This window comes from Zophobas morio, unplaced genomic scaffold (genome assembly GCF_036711695.1).
Source record: "Zophobas morio isolate AGI-343-1 ecotype UQ-CSIRO unplaced genomic scaffold, CSIRO_AGI_Zmor_V1 ptg000002l, whole genome shotgun sequence".
NCBI classification, from domain to species: domain Eukaryota; kingdom Metazoa; phylum Arthropoda; class Insecta; order Coleoptera; family Tenebrionidae; genus Zophobas; species Zophobas morio.
This window is the reverse complement of record NW_026972107.1, coordinates 14,976,165-14,993,001: the sequence shown is the minus strand read 5'-3', so window position 1 is coordinate 14,993,001 and position 16,837 is coordinate 14,976,165. Positions and strand designations below refer to the sequence as shown.

At 33.0% G+C, this 16,837-nt stretch overlaps 1 protein-coding gene across 3 annotated transcripts in view; it reads right to left on the bottom strand.

The window, feature by feature from the left end:
• The window catches only part of LOC135128627 (rho GTPase-activating protein 6-like), a 77,804-nt gene that overhangs the window by 1,442 nt on the left and 59,525 nt on the right, over positions 1–16,837 (bottom strand). For all 3 annotated transcript variants that reach the window (XM_064055580.1, XM_064055590.1, XM_064055570.1), the window contains 4 exons: positions 5,510–5,888; positions 5,313–5,456; positions 276–564; positions 33–218 (listed from right to left, as the gene is read on the bottom strand). In XM_064055580.1, coding sequence (XP_063911650.1) covers positions 33–218; positions 276–564; positions 5,313–5,456; positions 5,510–5,888 — 998 coding nt within the window. The remainder of the gene's footprint in view (positions 1–32; positions 219–275; positions 565–5,312; positions 5,457–5,509; positions 5,889–16,837) is intronic.

The window sequence follows — 16,837 nt, the reverse complement described above, 5'->3', positions numbered from 1 at the left end:
TACTTTTTATAAACTAAATAAATTCCATTTACCTCATCCTCATTCCAGGATTATGCCCGCTTGTGGCCGCCCGCTCGTGCAAAAAATCCTCCCGACTTATTGTCTTAGTCTTCTTTGGTTCCGTTTCAGTCTGGGCGTTGTCGATAGACATCTCAGAAGTAGGCGCTGTTGGACTCCAAGGGGCTGAATAGCTTTCGCTATCCAGTTCTTCGACTGATCTACAATCCCACGTTTACGACTCACACTTAATCATAGAAATATTTTCTCAAACTTACTCGTCAGCGCCAGAAATAGCGTCCCTTTTATTTAAAAGCTGATCGAGAGCTTCTGGATGCGAATCCATCATGTGTACATAAATTTCATCTAGAAGGTCAGCCGAAATGCAATAAAGTTGTTTGTAGTGGTCAATAAGGGTTCGTACCACATTAATTATGTCAATTCTGTCTTCCGGACGATCCGCCGCGTTCTCCCTCGAACTTCCGGGCTTAATACAGTGAAGGATGTTTGGTGCGAATACTGTGGCTAAGTTGTTGGAATCCATTTTGTTTCCAGATATACATTCTCCTGGAATAAGCATAATTTTCAGGGGAGAAATAAAACCGGATTAAAAACATGACATGACATATCAAGATAATGAGATAAGATAAGGTTACTTAATTTACGTGAAAAATAAAAGAAACAAAAGTACGAAAAATAATTATACCTAACTTTTTACTTTTTAGTGACAAAAGGATGGCTTTAACAAAACACGTTTATTTATGACAGTGCGAAAAATTTAACTTATCCCACTCATTTGAATTCGGTAGTGAGTAATTTGTCACCGTCATACTGAAACACAAATACAGGGCTTTTATAGAGGATACTAAGTGCGTAGTTGGCAATGGATTTCAAAAATTGTGCCTCATTATCACAGTTCTTACTTGTCATTAATGTAATTTGTAACCCGTCAATTACAGCCTTGGTTTTTAATGTTTTAACGTTTTTCAAGGGTGAATTATAGTAAATCACATTAGAGATGTAATCAACAGATTTGTTCGAACTGGCAGTGTCAACAAAGAGAAATCTCGTGGAAAACCTTCAGTATCTGAGGAAGTTGTTGATGATTTGAGACGACTTGAGCAGAATTCGCAAAAATCTTTGACAAAATTTCCTCAGCAGTCAGGAGTTCCTGACGAAAGGATTTCAATTTGTTTCTTTTGTTGTAATGAATTAGTTTTATTTTTTAAAAAGATATGAAGCATTTAGGCAACCAGTTATACCGATGCATGTGGTCTTTGTCATGCGTCCTTGAAAATTTAGTACAGTTCAAATTTGAGAGGCGGCACGTTTACATGACCTACTGCGACCCTATAATCATTTATAAAAACCCAGTAAAAACCTTCTTCATTAACTTAAATAGATTTTGCAGAAGTTGTAAAGTCACAGATAAATTTAAAAACACGTTGAACTTGAACTAATACGTTATTATTATTTTGCCTAGATAATTATGTTCTTATCGCACACAATACCACGGAAACCACATATATACAAATATAAAAAAACGAACCAAAATTTGGATCATCATCCCCATCAAGAATTTGATAACCACATCTTAACAGATTCCGTATGAAAATAATTTAAATGTTATACAACAATATACTCCTTTACGATTACTGTTTGAGTTCTTCCGACAGACATTCAAATTTTCGCACCAAAATCCAAATTTTATAATCACCTTTTAAACCAGTATGATCGACTGTTTAATTACGTCTCCGTAGGAGTGTTGAGTTCGTCTCCGCCTTCTAACCCGAAGGTCTCGGGTGTCAAACGTTAACTGGGTAACTTATTTTTTATCTTAAATTGACTCTTATTATCTATATTTTTTAGTTATTAAATCAAGAATAGTTCACCCTATGTTTTTTTATTAATTAAATCTCAAGAAGAGTACACTCCAGTGTTTTATTATTAATATTACATTGCACGTGTCGGAATTGACATACGTGTCCTTGTTAATATCATGTAGATCGGAGCATTTTCAAATGGAAAAACTGTGAATTACAGGCATAACCTTGGCCTTTATAAATTCATTAATATTTTTGAAGCATTTCCAGGGGCTGCTTGTCCTATGAGGCAGGTGAAGCAATGCCTCAGGAAAGAATTTGCGCTGTGTTATTATTTTTATTATTCCTGACCGATACATTTCGGGCTAATAAAACGTTTTTTTTTATTTTAGAAATAAATATGAAAAATTACTGTTATTCAACTTATTTTGGTGTATTAGATGTCAAACTTGGCCGTATCTTTTTTTCCTCTCGGGCTGTTTATTATCTATGTTGATGACGTCACAACAAGCTCTTTAATAGTAATAAAATAAAAATTATAATACTGTGGCTCAACTAATAATTTTAATCGTCTGTTTTGAGGAGACAAACTCATTCAAACATAAACACTTGAAGCTAAGCTTGTTATTATTTCTGAAAGAACATTTTTTCCCGTTGCTTATATAATAATTTTACATTGCCCGTACTTGTGCGGCTTCCTCTTGGAGAGAGGGACTGCGGGGATGTTATTTATGCCGCTTATCACAAAACAAAAATTGAAAAATCAAATTTTATAATTTTTTAAAGAAGCGAAATTTGTCGGATTATATTACAAGGGCGAGGGACGTTGTATGGAAATAAACTTCGACCAATTTTTAACAAAGAAATCGACAATGTTTTCCACATACCGTATAGAGATTTAGCAATAAAAGAAGTTTCTTGGATAGAACTGTATCTCACTGTCGACAAAAAAAAAAATTCTGTTGTAATTTCTAGAGTTTTGTAAGCCGAACACCGTGGGGAGAACCGCATTCCGAAATTTCCATAAATAATTGAGACACTGAATTTTAAAAATACGTGATGAAAAATTTCACCAAAAGTTAAAAAAATATGATGGTTAGAGTAATAAGTGGGCAATTTATATTTAAAATTTCATAACAATAAGTCCATTAATAACGAAGATAACAAATTTGTAGAAAACTTAATATGTATTGACATTTTACCGTCGAAACGTCGTAAACGAATGATAAACAACAAAAATTAAAGCACATTTTTTCCGAAATTCTTGATATTACAATTAATCAAATACAAAATAAATAGCATTTTCTAGCACAGAAAAACTACACATATTTCACTTTGATGGCTCTGAAATTTCATATCAAAAAATCACTGTATGTTTCTTTACATAATGCGTTCGTATCTTAGATAATGGCGGAATGTGGGCGATTAAAGTATGATACGTTAATGAAATCAGAAAATCAAACTGTACAAGAATTCTAAAATTATAAAGGGTCACTAAAAAAATTCATCGAAATTTATTTCGCCAGAATTGCTCTCACCCCTGAAATAACAGGTATTTAATTGAAAAATCACTCGGAGTAGGCGTTTGTCAAATTTCATTTCGCAGTAATATAACCTGACATTTTAAAACAAACTACTGCAATGGTTGGATATGTGATAGAAACTGTTTGTTTTAAAATGTAAGGTTATGTTTTTGCCAAATGAATGGTATAAGAATAGACACGCCATTTGTGTAAACTCGAATTCCAACACCTACTCTGAGTGCTTTTTCAACTGAATATGCATTACAATAAAACATGCCCACTTTTTTTTAGAAAATTTATAAAATTTGATTTTGCGATTTTTTTTTAGGAGAACCCCTACAAGTTAATATAGAGGTATGCAGGAGTTTTCTGTTTACAAAATTTTGTAATGACGTCATCAACATTTTTGCAAGGACAATTTGGATAAATGCAGTGTAATAATGATAACAATATTGTATTTTCAAATTTTTGAGAAAATGGAGTGATTTTATCAAAAAATAAATTGGCTCTTCGTTAATTTACACTATATAACCAATTCAAAAACTTTTAATGCAAGGATAAACCACAAATATATTATAAATTATCATTTTTTGCACATGTTGGATAGGATCTATTCAGCAAACTTTTGAGATGACGTCATCAATTCTTTGGGAAGGGGTAAACCAATAATTTTTGATTTTTACCATGATTACAATAACCTTAAAACGCTTGCAACATTTCAGAGCATTCGATTTTGCGATTTCAAAGTTAAATTGCAAAATATTTTGATACAATTTTGATTTTTTTTTCCAAAAATCTGGATAATAATAATAAAAAAAATCATTTGGATGAACATGATCATGGAAAATCTGGTCTATGGTGAAAACTCAGACGGATTCATACACCACAAGGGCAGGAGTATCTTATTTTATTAAAAAAATTACCATTGTAAATTTTTGAGACGACGTCCTCCCATTGGTAGTGGGGAGTGGGTCATGAGACAAAGTTTGATTAGTATTTTACCATCTACTTGATATTCCTAGTCATACAAAATTTGTACTCTCGGGGATTATCTGTCTAATAAAAATGCGGACAGAAGGCAGTTTTAATGTATAGAGTTTAGTTCGCAAAACATTTTTTTTTATTTTTCAAAGCAGCGGGATTTCATAGATTATTATTTCAAAAACAACCCTTTCTATTTTCCTGCTGTTCAATTACTGTTAGTGTCATGACCTCATCTCAAAAAAATGAACAAATATTTATTGAAAAATATGCATACTATAAAATTAACTTTACAGATTTTTTAACTCGATTTTAACTGTTATTTGATAGGCATTTAAAACTCGTACACTTTGGTTTAAATCAATATAACTTGATTAATAGTCGATGTATGTAACGCACAGATTGTCACATTCTATTTTCACACAGCGAAACCGTAATCGGTGGAATTAATACTGTTCGAATCCTAGTGTTATCTGACTTTCTAAACAAACATTTGTGTGAATTAATAAGCTGCGGGAAATTTAGATTTCCATTTTTGCAAAATGAACAACAGGTCTGATGATATGTGTTCCCATTCGAGTGTTTTTACAAAAACAACAGAACTTAATTTGGTTTTTCTCCACTGCTTTTTTACTACCTTGCGCTTTCTATGTTTACATAAATACCTTCCCTTAATTATCGGCATTTTCCAGAATCAAATTACAAGATTAGTATGCATTATACGCTGTTACAGGAGAAGACACAATTTATATTCTGAATCACTGCAATAATAATTCTTCTAAACCCTTTATCTCACCACAGCGGCTATTTAACTCCCAGACATTTTTATTGGATTCTCAGCACATTGGCCACTATGTCTTCTCGTTGTCGTTAAACAGATCGATATTCTTTGACATAATTTACTTAGTACGAAAATTCCATGTACAACAAAAAACTTTCTAGTTCTCTAGATACCTCCTAGTCTACATTGTTATAATTTCTAAATTACCTGCTTCGTCCGTCACATCTGTAGCATTCTGTGCCACCATGGCAAGAAAGCTAAGAAGAGCATATAGAGTGTCCCTATTAGCTGCCGGAAGTAGCTGTATCAGATGTTGCAAAGCTTCAAACTGTAGTCTCCTGTTGCGTATTCCTTCAAACGTAAAGACAGTAACTCACAAGCAACTAACAAAAATGTGCTCTTACTTTGTGTCTGAACGAACGCTTGGTAAAGGTCTCTACAAAGAAGCGGATCTGGAAGATCTCGCAAATACTCTTTCAAAAGCGTAGCAACATCGTGCGGACATTGATCGTCGTCTAACGTTGTTTCTTTCCCGCAGTCAAAATCTTCCCTTAACTGTCTGATACGTTTCTTTGACGTGCTCACTCGAAAGATTCCTAACGTGCGTAGTCCGTGCTGTTCGATATGTCTAAAACAAGCGTGAAGGATGTTGGGGACGGAAGCTTCTTCTTCTTGGGTTGCTCCTGGCAGGTCGGCTGTTGAACCACAGGAAAGTGTGTCAAGGAGGCCGGGAACACTTCCCACCAGCCTTTCACGTAGCATCAGGCTCTCGCAGGAACCACTCTGGAATATAAAAGTAAAGTGAGATTTCTTTGCTTATGCTCCCAAGGTTGCTGTAGGTTTATTTATCTTGTTAGGGGAATTTTGTCTTAAAGTTACGGAGCTAACGTATACGAGATAAACCGAGTTGCGAAGGGAAAATCAATAAAAACTTTTTAGTAACGGTTCAAACTTCGTTTTTATTTTTTTCTTTTAGTACTTTCATACTGTAAAATATTGGATGGGACATTTACAACTCGTAACTTTTAGAAGTTATTTATCAAATATGTAATGATTTCAGGCATTCCTAATACGAGGTTTGGAACTGATCTGTACTGGAGACGTTTTTAAAGAATTAACTTTCGAGACTGCCAAACTAATTCATTTAAAAATTGTGTATGTATAAGGTTATCGGGAAGATGTTAAATCCTCTAAATATGTTAGAGCTAGATGTTATCAGGATTTTAACCTAACCAAAAATCATTTTGTGTACAACTTTTTAGGCCATTTAAAATAACACTATTTTCGATTTAAAAACAAAACCTTCAAATTAAAAAACAAACAGATGAACACTCAACTTCCTAAGAGTTAAAGCGTCATCGCTGACGTTACAGTAAATGACTTAATTTTGTTTTTCAAAAATATAAAGTATGTCACATTTTTAAGCTAACTGAATACTGCGTAGAAAAAAAAATGTAACTCTGGCTTTTGATTGTTTGTACCAATTATGTCGTATCTAATAGGCACTGATAAGATTACAAACTAAAAAAGATTAAAGTCGTTTCTAACATCTCACTACTCGTTTAATTGTACTTTTGATTTGTATTTTAATTATTGTTAAACTTTACCTTAATATTATATTTTTATTGTGACAACATCGCGTTACCATCGTCCAGCCGAAAATATTTGGACTTAGAGGTAGCTTTGAAAAGTTTACTACATTTATCTACTATATGCGATATAACTGACAAAATAATGGTAAGAATGACATTTAATCAACGGTACACAATTTTGAGACTAACACCACATAATAAATTGTTGTCAAAATCTTCAGTTAGAGTCAACTCCAGAATAGTGATTTTGTTCGCACATCTAATAATAGCATTCATTTCAATTTGAAAGTTTTTATTTTATTATTATTAATATTCACAGTGTTTGTAAAAGTACAAAAACGAAAATGTATTATTTTTTTTTTGTTTCTCAAAACACGCAGAATTCTGAAGAAGTTCTGTGTTCAAAATTTTTAATATCATATCATGAATTCAGTGAAATCTTACCTGCAATTGATCTATTCATCACCTACAAAAACTAATGAGCTCATTTCACATTTTTATGAAGTAAATCACGCTTGAAATACTCGTGATATGGTACATCGTGCTGCTACTTTCATGTTTTCTCGACGTTTCATAACTCCTAGAGAATGAAAAAATAAGTCTCCCTTTCCCGTCTCTCTGTCTGTCATAAATCATCAATGTCGATATTTATAATCTTCGAAGTACTGGACTGAATATCAAATTCTATAGGTAAATAGATAGACAAATATCGTGTAGACGTTAAAAAAATTGTCTGATCATCTCCACCAAAAATTTAATGTTGTCACCCAAAAATTTTGCATGGTAAGTGCTATTTAAATCTTATAAAAATATACTGTATTTGCGGTTTATGAACCCGCTTTGGTTTTTCACCCTAGGCATTCAAACGTTCCCAAAAAAAAATTAAAAGTTTGTAACCACATTTTAATATTTAACTTGGACACTGAAAAACCGAATGCTCTTAAATATTGCAAACGTTTTAAGCTTATCGTAAATCTAATAAATCGTTAATATATTTTTACTTCCCGAGCGTAAGCGTATTGTAATCGAGTCTGTCAGCCGACTGTCTACTTTTATTTCTCGACCTTTCATGACACCTACAATATGAAGAAATAAGTTCCCGTCTCCGTTTCTTTGTTTGTCCATCTGTCTGATCGTCTATCCGTTTGTCTTTCCGCCTATCCGTCTGTCTGTCCGTCTGTCTGTCTGTCCCTCTGTCCGTCTGTCTGCCGTCCCGGATTTTTATTAGACAGATAACCTCCGAAAGTATTAGGCCGATTGTTGTCAAATTTTGTATCTATATTAAGAATATCTTGTAGATGGTAAAACGTTAACCAAAATTTGTCTAATCATCCACACCAGTAATCTCATGACGTCACTTCAAAATTGTACATAATAAATGGGTTTTAGATTGTATAAAATAAGATAGTTCTACACATGTAGTTTATGAGACCGTGTTGAGTTTTCATCCGAAACGTCCAGATTTTTTGAAAAAAAATTAAAATTATGAAATCAACATATGTTTATATATCCCCTCCAAAAAATCGATGACGAGAGGTCAAAATTTTGCCGAATAAATCGTACCTAAATTGTACAAAATACAATGAGTCTGCACTTGTAATTTATCCTTCCATTCATATTTTTTGGATTTGCATATACAGAATGAGTCAAAAAAATTAATGAATGCTTGAATGTATTTTATTGATTTAATCAGGAACTACAGAAGCGAATGCTTTGAAATCTTGGAGATGTTTTAAAGTTATCATAAGCATGGTAAATTTTTGATCAAAATGTATTTGCTCATCCCCCCTAAAAAATGAATGACGTCACTTCAATATTTTGCTGAATTTTATTATCTTAAACGTGCAAAGTAATAGCAACACTAATAGTCAACGGAAAAAAAACCTTTTCACGCTGACCAATTGAAGTAAGGAATCGTCCTATTTACCCTTGCTAATTATACAAATGGGATTTCTTACGAAAATTTTGATGCCTAGAGTAAAAAGTTAATGCAGATTCATAGACCACCAATACAAGAGTATGTGATTTTATAAATTTTCAATCGTATTTACTGAAAAAAATTTGATTTAACGTCATCAAATTGTTGGTAGAGATGATTGGACAAATTTTGGTTAGGGTTTTATTGTCTAGATGATATTCCTAAAGTACAGATAAAATTTGACAACAATTGGTCCAGTGATTTCGAAGGTATCTGGCTAGTTTGGGTTGACACACTGTTTGTACTTCTATAGTATATTTTTTATTTATCACAATGACCTAATCCTTTTAAAAATGTTTATTAACATTTGTTTAACCATTACTTTAAAAGCTTGTAGATAGCATTGATTGTGCTTGAGAGACAAGTAAAGTTCTATGTGAATAATTTGTTTGGTAAAACTGGATTTAGTGCATCTGACGTTCAATTTTCAGACATTTCGTTTATCCTGTTATTCATTCTTTATGAGATTTCGTGATTCTCAGCCTTTCTGATGCGTTATCTCCATGTTATTATTGGATTCCCTGGCTATTTCTTTCCCGATATTTGCTTTTGCTATATATGTCTCATATATCTACCACATTAGTTATTAGATACTTCCCGAGCTTATGCTAAAGAAGTATAGTAATCGAGTCCAACGGGCGACTTTTCAGTTTCAACTTTTCTCGACGTTTCATGACCCCTAGAGTACGAAAAAAGTGATGTGCCGTTTCCGTCTGTCTGTCAACATTTTATCACTAAGTCGCACGTTCGATGCCAAATTTGACCGTTTCTTTTTTTTTCTCTCTTGCGCTGTGACTAGTATTATCTATGTTGATGACGTGATCACAAATGTTGTATTGATCAAATGAGTCCAAAATGTGAGAATATGTACGTCTTTATTTAATAATGATAAAATATAGTTTGGGAAATAAAAATATACCTTATAAAATTTTATTGCCAATAACGAGGCTGACACTAATACATTGGTAAGAAATATTTATGGTTCACACCATTCACCCGAGTTTGTCGGAGAATATTTAGCAGGTAAAGTGTTCCCAGTTTAAAGTGGTTTTTATGATAGGTCCATTGTGTGGTTGGTTTCTTGAAGAGCCGTACTTTGTTATTCAACTGATATTGTCCGTCGTAGGGTAATAATGAGGTGATAATGTTTATTAACTTATCATAAAAACCACTTTAAACTGGGAACACTATAACTGTCCACACAGGGTCGAGGTCGTGCTATTCTTAAAATTTACACTCTAACATCTGGTGACTATGGGCACGCGACAATTTTGAGTTGTAAACAGTCCTTACCATTGTACTAATGTCCATCTTGTTATTGGTAGTAAAAATTTTATAAAGTATATTGTTATTTCCTAAAGTATAAGAATTTTAATAATAATATTCAGAACATTTTGTTCGATTGTGGCGTAACTAATAAATGAATATTTTTTCTGTTTTGGAGCGACTCATAGAAATCAAAGACATCTCTACGTTACATTCTTTCGATCTATGAACAAAAATACTTGAAGTTAAGCATGTTATTAATTATTGCTGAGAAGCCATTTTTCCCATTGGAATTTGCACCCCCCCACGGTGCACTGGCCACGGGGATGTTATTTATGCCACTGCTTATCAAAAAAACATAGCAAAACTTGTAATGCGGGTGGAAGAGAAGTTGTATCGAAATAAACTTCGACCAATTTTTTGTAAATAGCATTCTGAGCCAATACTAAGAATAACAAGGAATCGCTTATAATGTAGATAACAGGCTCTAATCTGCAGCTACATCTACTACTAAATTTTGCATATTCAGAGATCACCAGAAGCCGTCATCTGACCTTTGATTACCCCAATCTCATCAGTTAATAATGCACCATGTTCAATAACACAAATCCCTTTATCCCCCTATAAATGGTTTTCTATCTCCCTAATGCGCTTCGAAAATACAAACCAATTTCGTCCTAGAATTAAAATCTTCACGACTGATTATCTGATCCCAGTTTAATTGTAACATAAAACTTGTTTAAAGTCTATTTTCCTTCCTTAGAGAATAAAACGACGTCTTGAGCTTATCCGAAGTAATCGTGCCAAGTTTGACGTCAATTGACTGATGCAACGGAGCAGTGACGTTTTTTCAACGACACGGATTGATAATAACAAGCTGTAAAGCTAGGAGTTTCTTTTTTCAGACGCTTTCAAGAACGTTACAAAGCGATAAAATTCAGTTGTGGTTAGGGTCATAAATTATTGGAAAACGGCATGAGAGGACGTATTTTTATTTAACGGTGATGAATCGTTGCATTTTATGTAAACTAATAAAGTTAATTTATCGTCAGAGCTTTTATTTGAACGCTCCCCTTTGACGTATTCCAGTAGGTCAAGATGTGTATGGTTTATCTACGGAAATCGCGTACGGGATGAGGAGCACGAAATGTCATTTTAAACTCCTTATGAATATAAATTATGTTATGTTACAATTTTTACCAAAGTCTTAACGTTGGACTACATAAATTTGTTATCAGATCTTTTCCGCTCATCTTCGCTCTCAGTTATCAGCCATTAAAACCAAGAAAATTTGTCATCTGAACTTTCTATTTTTACGCTAGCTTTAGACAAAATAAACTCCTCTATCGAACAACAGTTGCTCATACGTGACTTGACTACGCGTATTATTTTTGAGAGGCGCTATATTAAAGTAGACATTATTAAAGCGCTGTTTGCCAGATTTACATCTACCTGCACCTTCATCCAAACAGAACAATTAATCATTCCATTATCCGTTACCCGCCCAATTAACAATAAATTTATTCATGGATCGAGGTAATCAGATCTCGCTCGTCCTCGTTTAAGATATGCTACTCTAGTCTTGTATTTCTCTAGGGGAGTTATTGAATTTGACACGTATAAGGAAGGAAAAAGTCTGCTTTACATTCAGAACGTAGGACGAAGTTATATTGGGGATTAAGTCAAATTGACTTAGTAGAATTTCAGTCACATCGGTGTGTTTCAAGAATTAAATGGAGTGAAAACAGATACTGATCCAAATAGTGCTTATTTTTTGATTCTGTCACAGGGTCAAGGCAAACATTACACGTCAGCCAGTTGGTGTAAATGAAGCTTACAGAAAATGCTAATAAAAAATTCGTTCCAAGGTAAGATCCTTGCCGAAAAATTAAAGTTTTTTATTTATACTACACTCGACTGTTTGTTTGTTTTAACCTAAAAGTGGACTAAAACGCAAGGATAACGACGGGCAGAGCTATGATTTGTTTAAGGGTTACGCACGAAAAGTAATTTTGGACAAATGGGAAAGTTGGTGGGCGTTGTATATTGTTCGTACATAAATTAAAACTTTTTTTGGAACTGTTATTAAATACATTTTTAATCACGGTACACCGTAGGCTGAAAATCAACGAGAGAAAATTCTTGGAAACTGTTTTAAAATGTTGGAAAATTTTCCGCACTCACGATCTTGAAAAACATAGAATCACGTTTACCGTTTGCAAAATAGATGTAATTACGTACAAACAGCAGGCAAGTGTTTTTAAACTTTATTGAGATTTTTAAAAAACCAGCCAATTTGCTGGCAATGTAGATTCAAATGTTTAGGAATTTTTTACAGCGTTTCATGACCGGTCTAGTTCAAGAATGGTTAACTTCACCGAGACGTCGTAATATACCCTCGCTTTTTATACACGAACATTAACGTGTAACTATATTTACAGTTTTCACAAAACAACGCTTGAAATATATTTTCATAATAACTTTAAGTGCGATATTAATAAATAATAGTTATTTTAAGTTTCTTAAAACCGACTTAAAAACAAGCAGCTGAATGAAATTATCATAAGCCCTCATAATCTTCCATGAAGAAAAAAATTAAAGATCAACATTTATTCAAACAATACTTCTCTCGATCTTGAAGCTTCTACGAAAAATAATAAAATTTGAACTTGCAAAATTTTATTCATTTGATGGTAAACACCATAAGTTAACAAAATGTCGACACGGACGAGATTCAAATCCACCCGAGAACGTTCAACCACTCACGACGTACTTGCTTCCTGTGTGGACCAGACATCGACTACGTAAAATATTGCACAAACATTTTTGTAAAGTAACTGCTATAAAAAATCATAGCGGATTCATAAACTACAAGTATAAGAGTGGACAATTTTATAAAATTCACATGGTATTTAATACGAAAATGTTGATGTGACGTCATCAAATTGTTGATGTAGATGATTACACAAATTTTAGTTAGCATTTTACCATCTACACGATACTCTTAACGTACATTTAAAATTTGACAACAATTGGTCCGGTGTTTATTAATCCTACAATCCGATCTAAATAAAATTGAATTGAAAATGCAGGGGGATTAGGAAACTATAGAAGCACATTATTTTGTACATTTTATATAGGATTTACTAAGGGAGATTTTGAAATGACGTCATCGAAGTTTTGGTGGGTGATATCCTTAAAAGTTTTACAATTAGTCCAGTAGTTTTAAAAACTAGTTGTCTAATAAAATACCCACATATGACAGATAAATGCAGACGGGGCAGCGACTTTTACATATTCTAGGAGCTATGATACGTCAGGAAAAGAAGAAATTAGTCTTCATTGAATAATAATATGTAGACATTTCGAAGTTCGGGGTGGTTTTTTTCTTTGCTCATATTGCCATACAAAATTTTTCAGGACACATGAAAAACTGTACAATTATTCAAATATAATTATGAAAGTTAACATTAAAATGGATCTTAAACACTATAAAAATGTAATAGAGAAACGAATTAATACCCTATATCAAAGTAAGAAGCTTTAGGCTAACAATAACAAGGTTTACAAATGTTCAATATCTTTTCCTGATAAGTGATAATACTGATAATTTATTGCAAAATTCTGTATGACATACGGTGTATACGGATCTCTTTAAATAGTTTATCTTCATGTCCTATAAGATCGTGTTGGACTGATTCACAAACAATTGTAAAAATTAGTCAAAAGTTGTTTCGACGGAACTTTTGGGAAAATAGAGCGAGCCGTTCCTGATTTAATCAATAAAATAAATTGACTCATTCATTAATTGTTTTGCATTAATTGTTTTGAGCTACCTGTTTAAGCAAATCTAAAAAATATGAATATATTCATCATACTTGCATTTATTCGTCAAAATTTTGAGATGACATTATCAAATTTTTGGGAGGAATAAACATATATTTTGATTAACAATTTACCGTGCTTACAATAACTTGAGCACGTCTGCAAGATTTCAAAGTATTCAGTTTTGTAATTCTTAATTTAATCAATAAAATCAATTGACTGATTCATTAATGAGTCACCCTATATGAGCAAATATAAAAAAAATGTCACGTAGAAATTTGTTTAATTTGAATGAGTTGTGTCCTCTATACAGAAGACTAAAATTATTAATTAATCCACAATGGAACAAAATGTTTTGAATATAATTATTATTATTTTTATTTAATCGGAATTAAATAAAAACGTGCAAAGTAAAAACCAGAGGCATAAATAAGACCCCTGCTTAGGCACTAGGTAATAGCAATCTGAAGCTCAAGTGTTTATTTATGTTTATACATCGAAAGAATGTCACGTAGAAATTAGTTTGATTTGAATGAGTTTGTCTTCTCAAAACAGACGACTAAAGTTACGAATTAAACCATAATCGAACAAAATGTTGTTCTGAATATTACAATTCTTATTTTATCATTATTGTACAAAGACGTGCATATTCTTCACATTTTCTAGAAAATGGGTGACTCGTTCTTAATTTGACCAATAAAAATTTGTGATACCGTCATCAACATGGATAATTTCAGTCACAGCACAAAAGAAAAGTAGTCACAATCTTATACCAATGCAAGAAAAAAAAGAAAGTGCCAAGTTCGGCATCGAACCCACGACGAAATGTCGCTGGTTTGCCGAGAATGCCGCTGAGGCACTGCGCCACGAGCTCATATATCTCGTGGTGGTATAACGTTATTATACCGTGCAATTGTTTTTGGGAAAATTTGAAGGTTTAGTGAAAAAACTGAAAGCGGATTCGTATACTACAAGTATAGGAGTATATTTTTGTATAACATTCAACTCATTTTAAAATAATGTTCATTGAGATGACGTCGTCAAATTATTATTGGTGGGGATAATTAGCCAAATTTTGGTTAGCATTTAACCATCTACATGATATTTCTAACATACATACAAAATTTGACAACAATCAGTCCAACAGTTTTGGAGATAACCTGTCTAATAAAAATTGATACAGACAAACAAACAGACAGACGGAAACGGAAGACTACTTTTTCGTATTATTGGGGTCATGAAACGTCGAGAAAATATACTTACGCTCAGGAAGTAAAAATTGGTTTAAAGTGGACACAGCTTCCCTCGCCCCTGAGCTCAATAGATCCGGCTTCTTCGAAAAATTGTAAAATTTGATTATGTGAAATTTTATTAATTTTATGGAAACCTTATAAATTAAAAATATAGACAATACCATTCACAATGCAAGAAAAAAGTTTCATGAGAAGATCGATACGGAGACCTCCGGGTGATTAGTTCGATGCAATTTTTCCTACCGCGATTCGCGGCTACGTCTACTATAAGACCTCAAGTCGGATTCATAAACTACAAGTAGAGAAGTATGTTGTTTTATGAAATTTTAATGGTAGTTAGATTTTGGGGTCACGTCATCAATTTGTTGGTGGGGATTATCAGATAAATTTCTCTTAGCGTTTACTATCTGCACGATATTCCTAATGTACAGTGAGGGAAATTTAAAGTCGGGCAGAACTTTTTGATGACTGTAAATAAGTATGACTTTATTAAAGTGTAAATACTTCCAAGAAACCAGGATTTAACGTCAAATTTATAATTTGATTGAATAGAAAATCACCGTGGAGATAATGAAGGTAAAATGGGTAATAAAAGCCCCGTTTACCAAAATTGGTGAAAATGTCATGAAAATGTCAGCTTGCTGCCCGACTTTAAATTTCCGCCACCATACATATCAAATTTGACAACAATCGGTCCTGTAGTTTCGGAGATTATCTATTTAATAAAAATCAACACAGTCAAACGACAAACAGACAGACGGAAACGGGTAACCAAATTTTTCATACCCAGGGGGCCATGCCACGTCGAGAAACCATTTAAACTTTTTTCTAAGTATTAAAATAGAAAAATAGTTCTTACAAATAATGAAAAAAGAAAATAATAAATTAATACAGCCTTCTCTAAAAATGTTAGGCCAGTTAATTTCTAAACTGAATACTTATGTATTTATTAATTAAAGGGCTTCAACACAGAATTTTACGTAATCATGATTTGGATTAGTTAAAAATATTTTGGACAATGGACCTAAATGAGTAAATTATGTACTAAATGTATAGGTACTCTGTCCGGTTCATTTGCATCTCATCCACCTTTAAGACTGATAATGTTGTTACGAAGAAACAATAATGGTAATCGATAAGATTTATGACTTAAGTACATAATCTCTAGTACCGGCTGGTATTATTAGCAATTGTGGGTTTTCTGGTTGAACATGGCAGTACCCCATTAGTGAAAGAAGTTCATACCATTTTAAATGGCACAATTGAAAAGGACAAAGTATACCAACAAAAATTTTTCCAAAAGAAATAAATAATGCGCAAACTTTATTTACATTGGCACTGGGACACCTCCATTAAGAATAAATATTGTTACGATGATCGGTGTTTAAAAGCGTCGTGGGTAAAATTCAACAATTTATTTCTTACTAACTCAAATTTACACGACTAATTACACAGCGATTATGTACAAAATAGTTCCGGCACAACTTGACTGCGTTCTCTCTTCACTGAACTCGACTCGTTGGCTGAATAATCCTCGTTCCCGAAAGTGGCCCCTATTTAAACTCATACTCCCTTTCTAGATGTTCCCCGCATACCATGCATACCATGCATACTAGAAAGCTCTCGACGACCCATAAGCGTCGTACCGGGGTGGCGTATGGGTTTATTTCGTATCAATATTATGAACAAACCATATTGTGTTTGCTCATGCTATTTAAAATGATACCAGTACTATTTTAATTAGCATCATACAATTTGTTTTCTAAAAATCTGGATGTCTAGGGTAAAAAAACAAAAAAAAAGAATTAATGTACTACC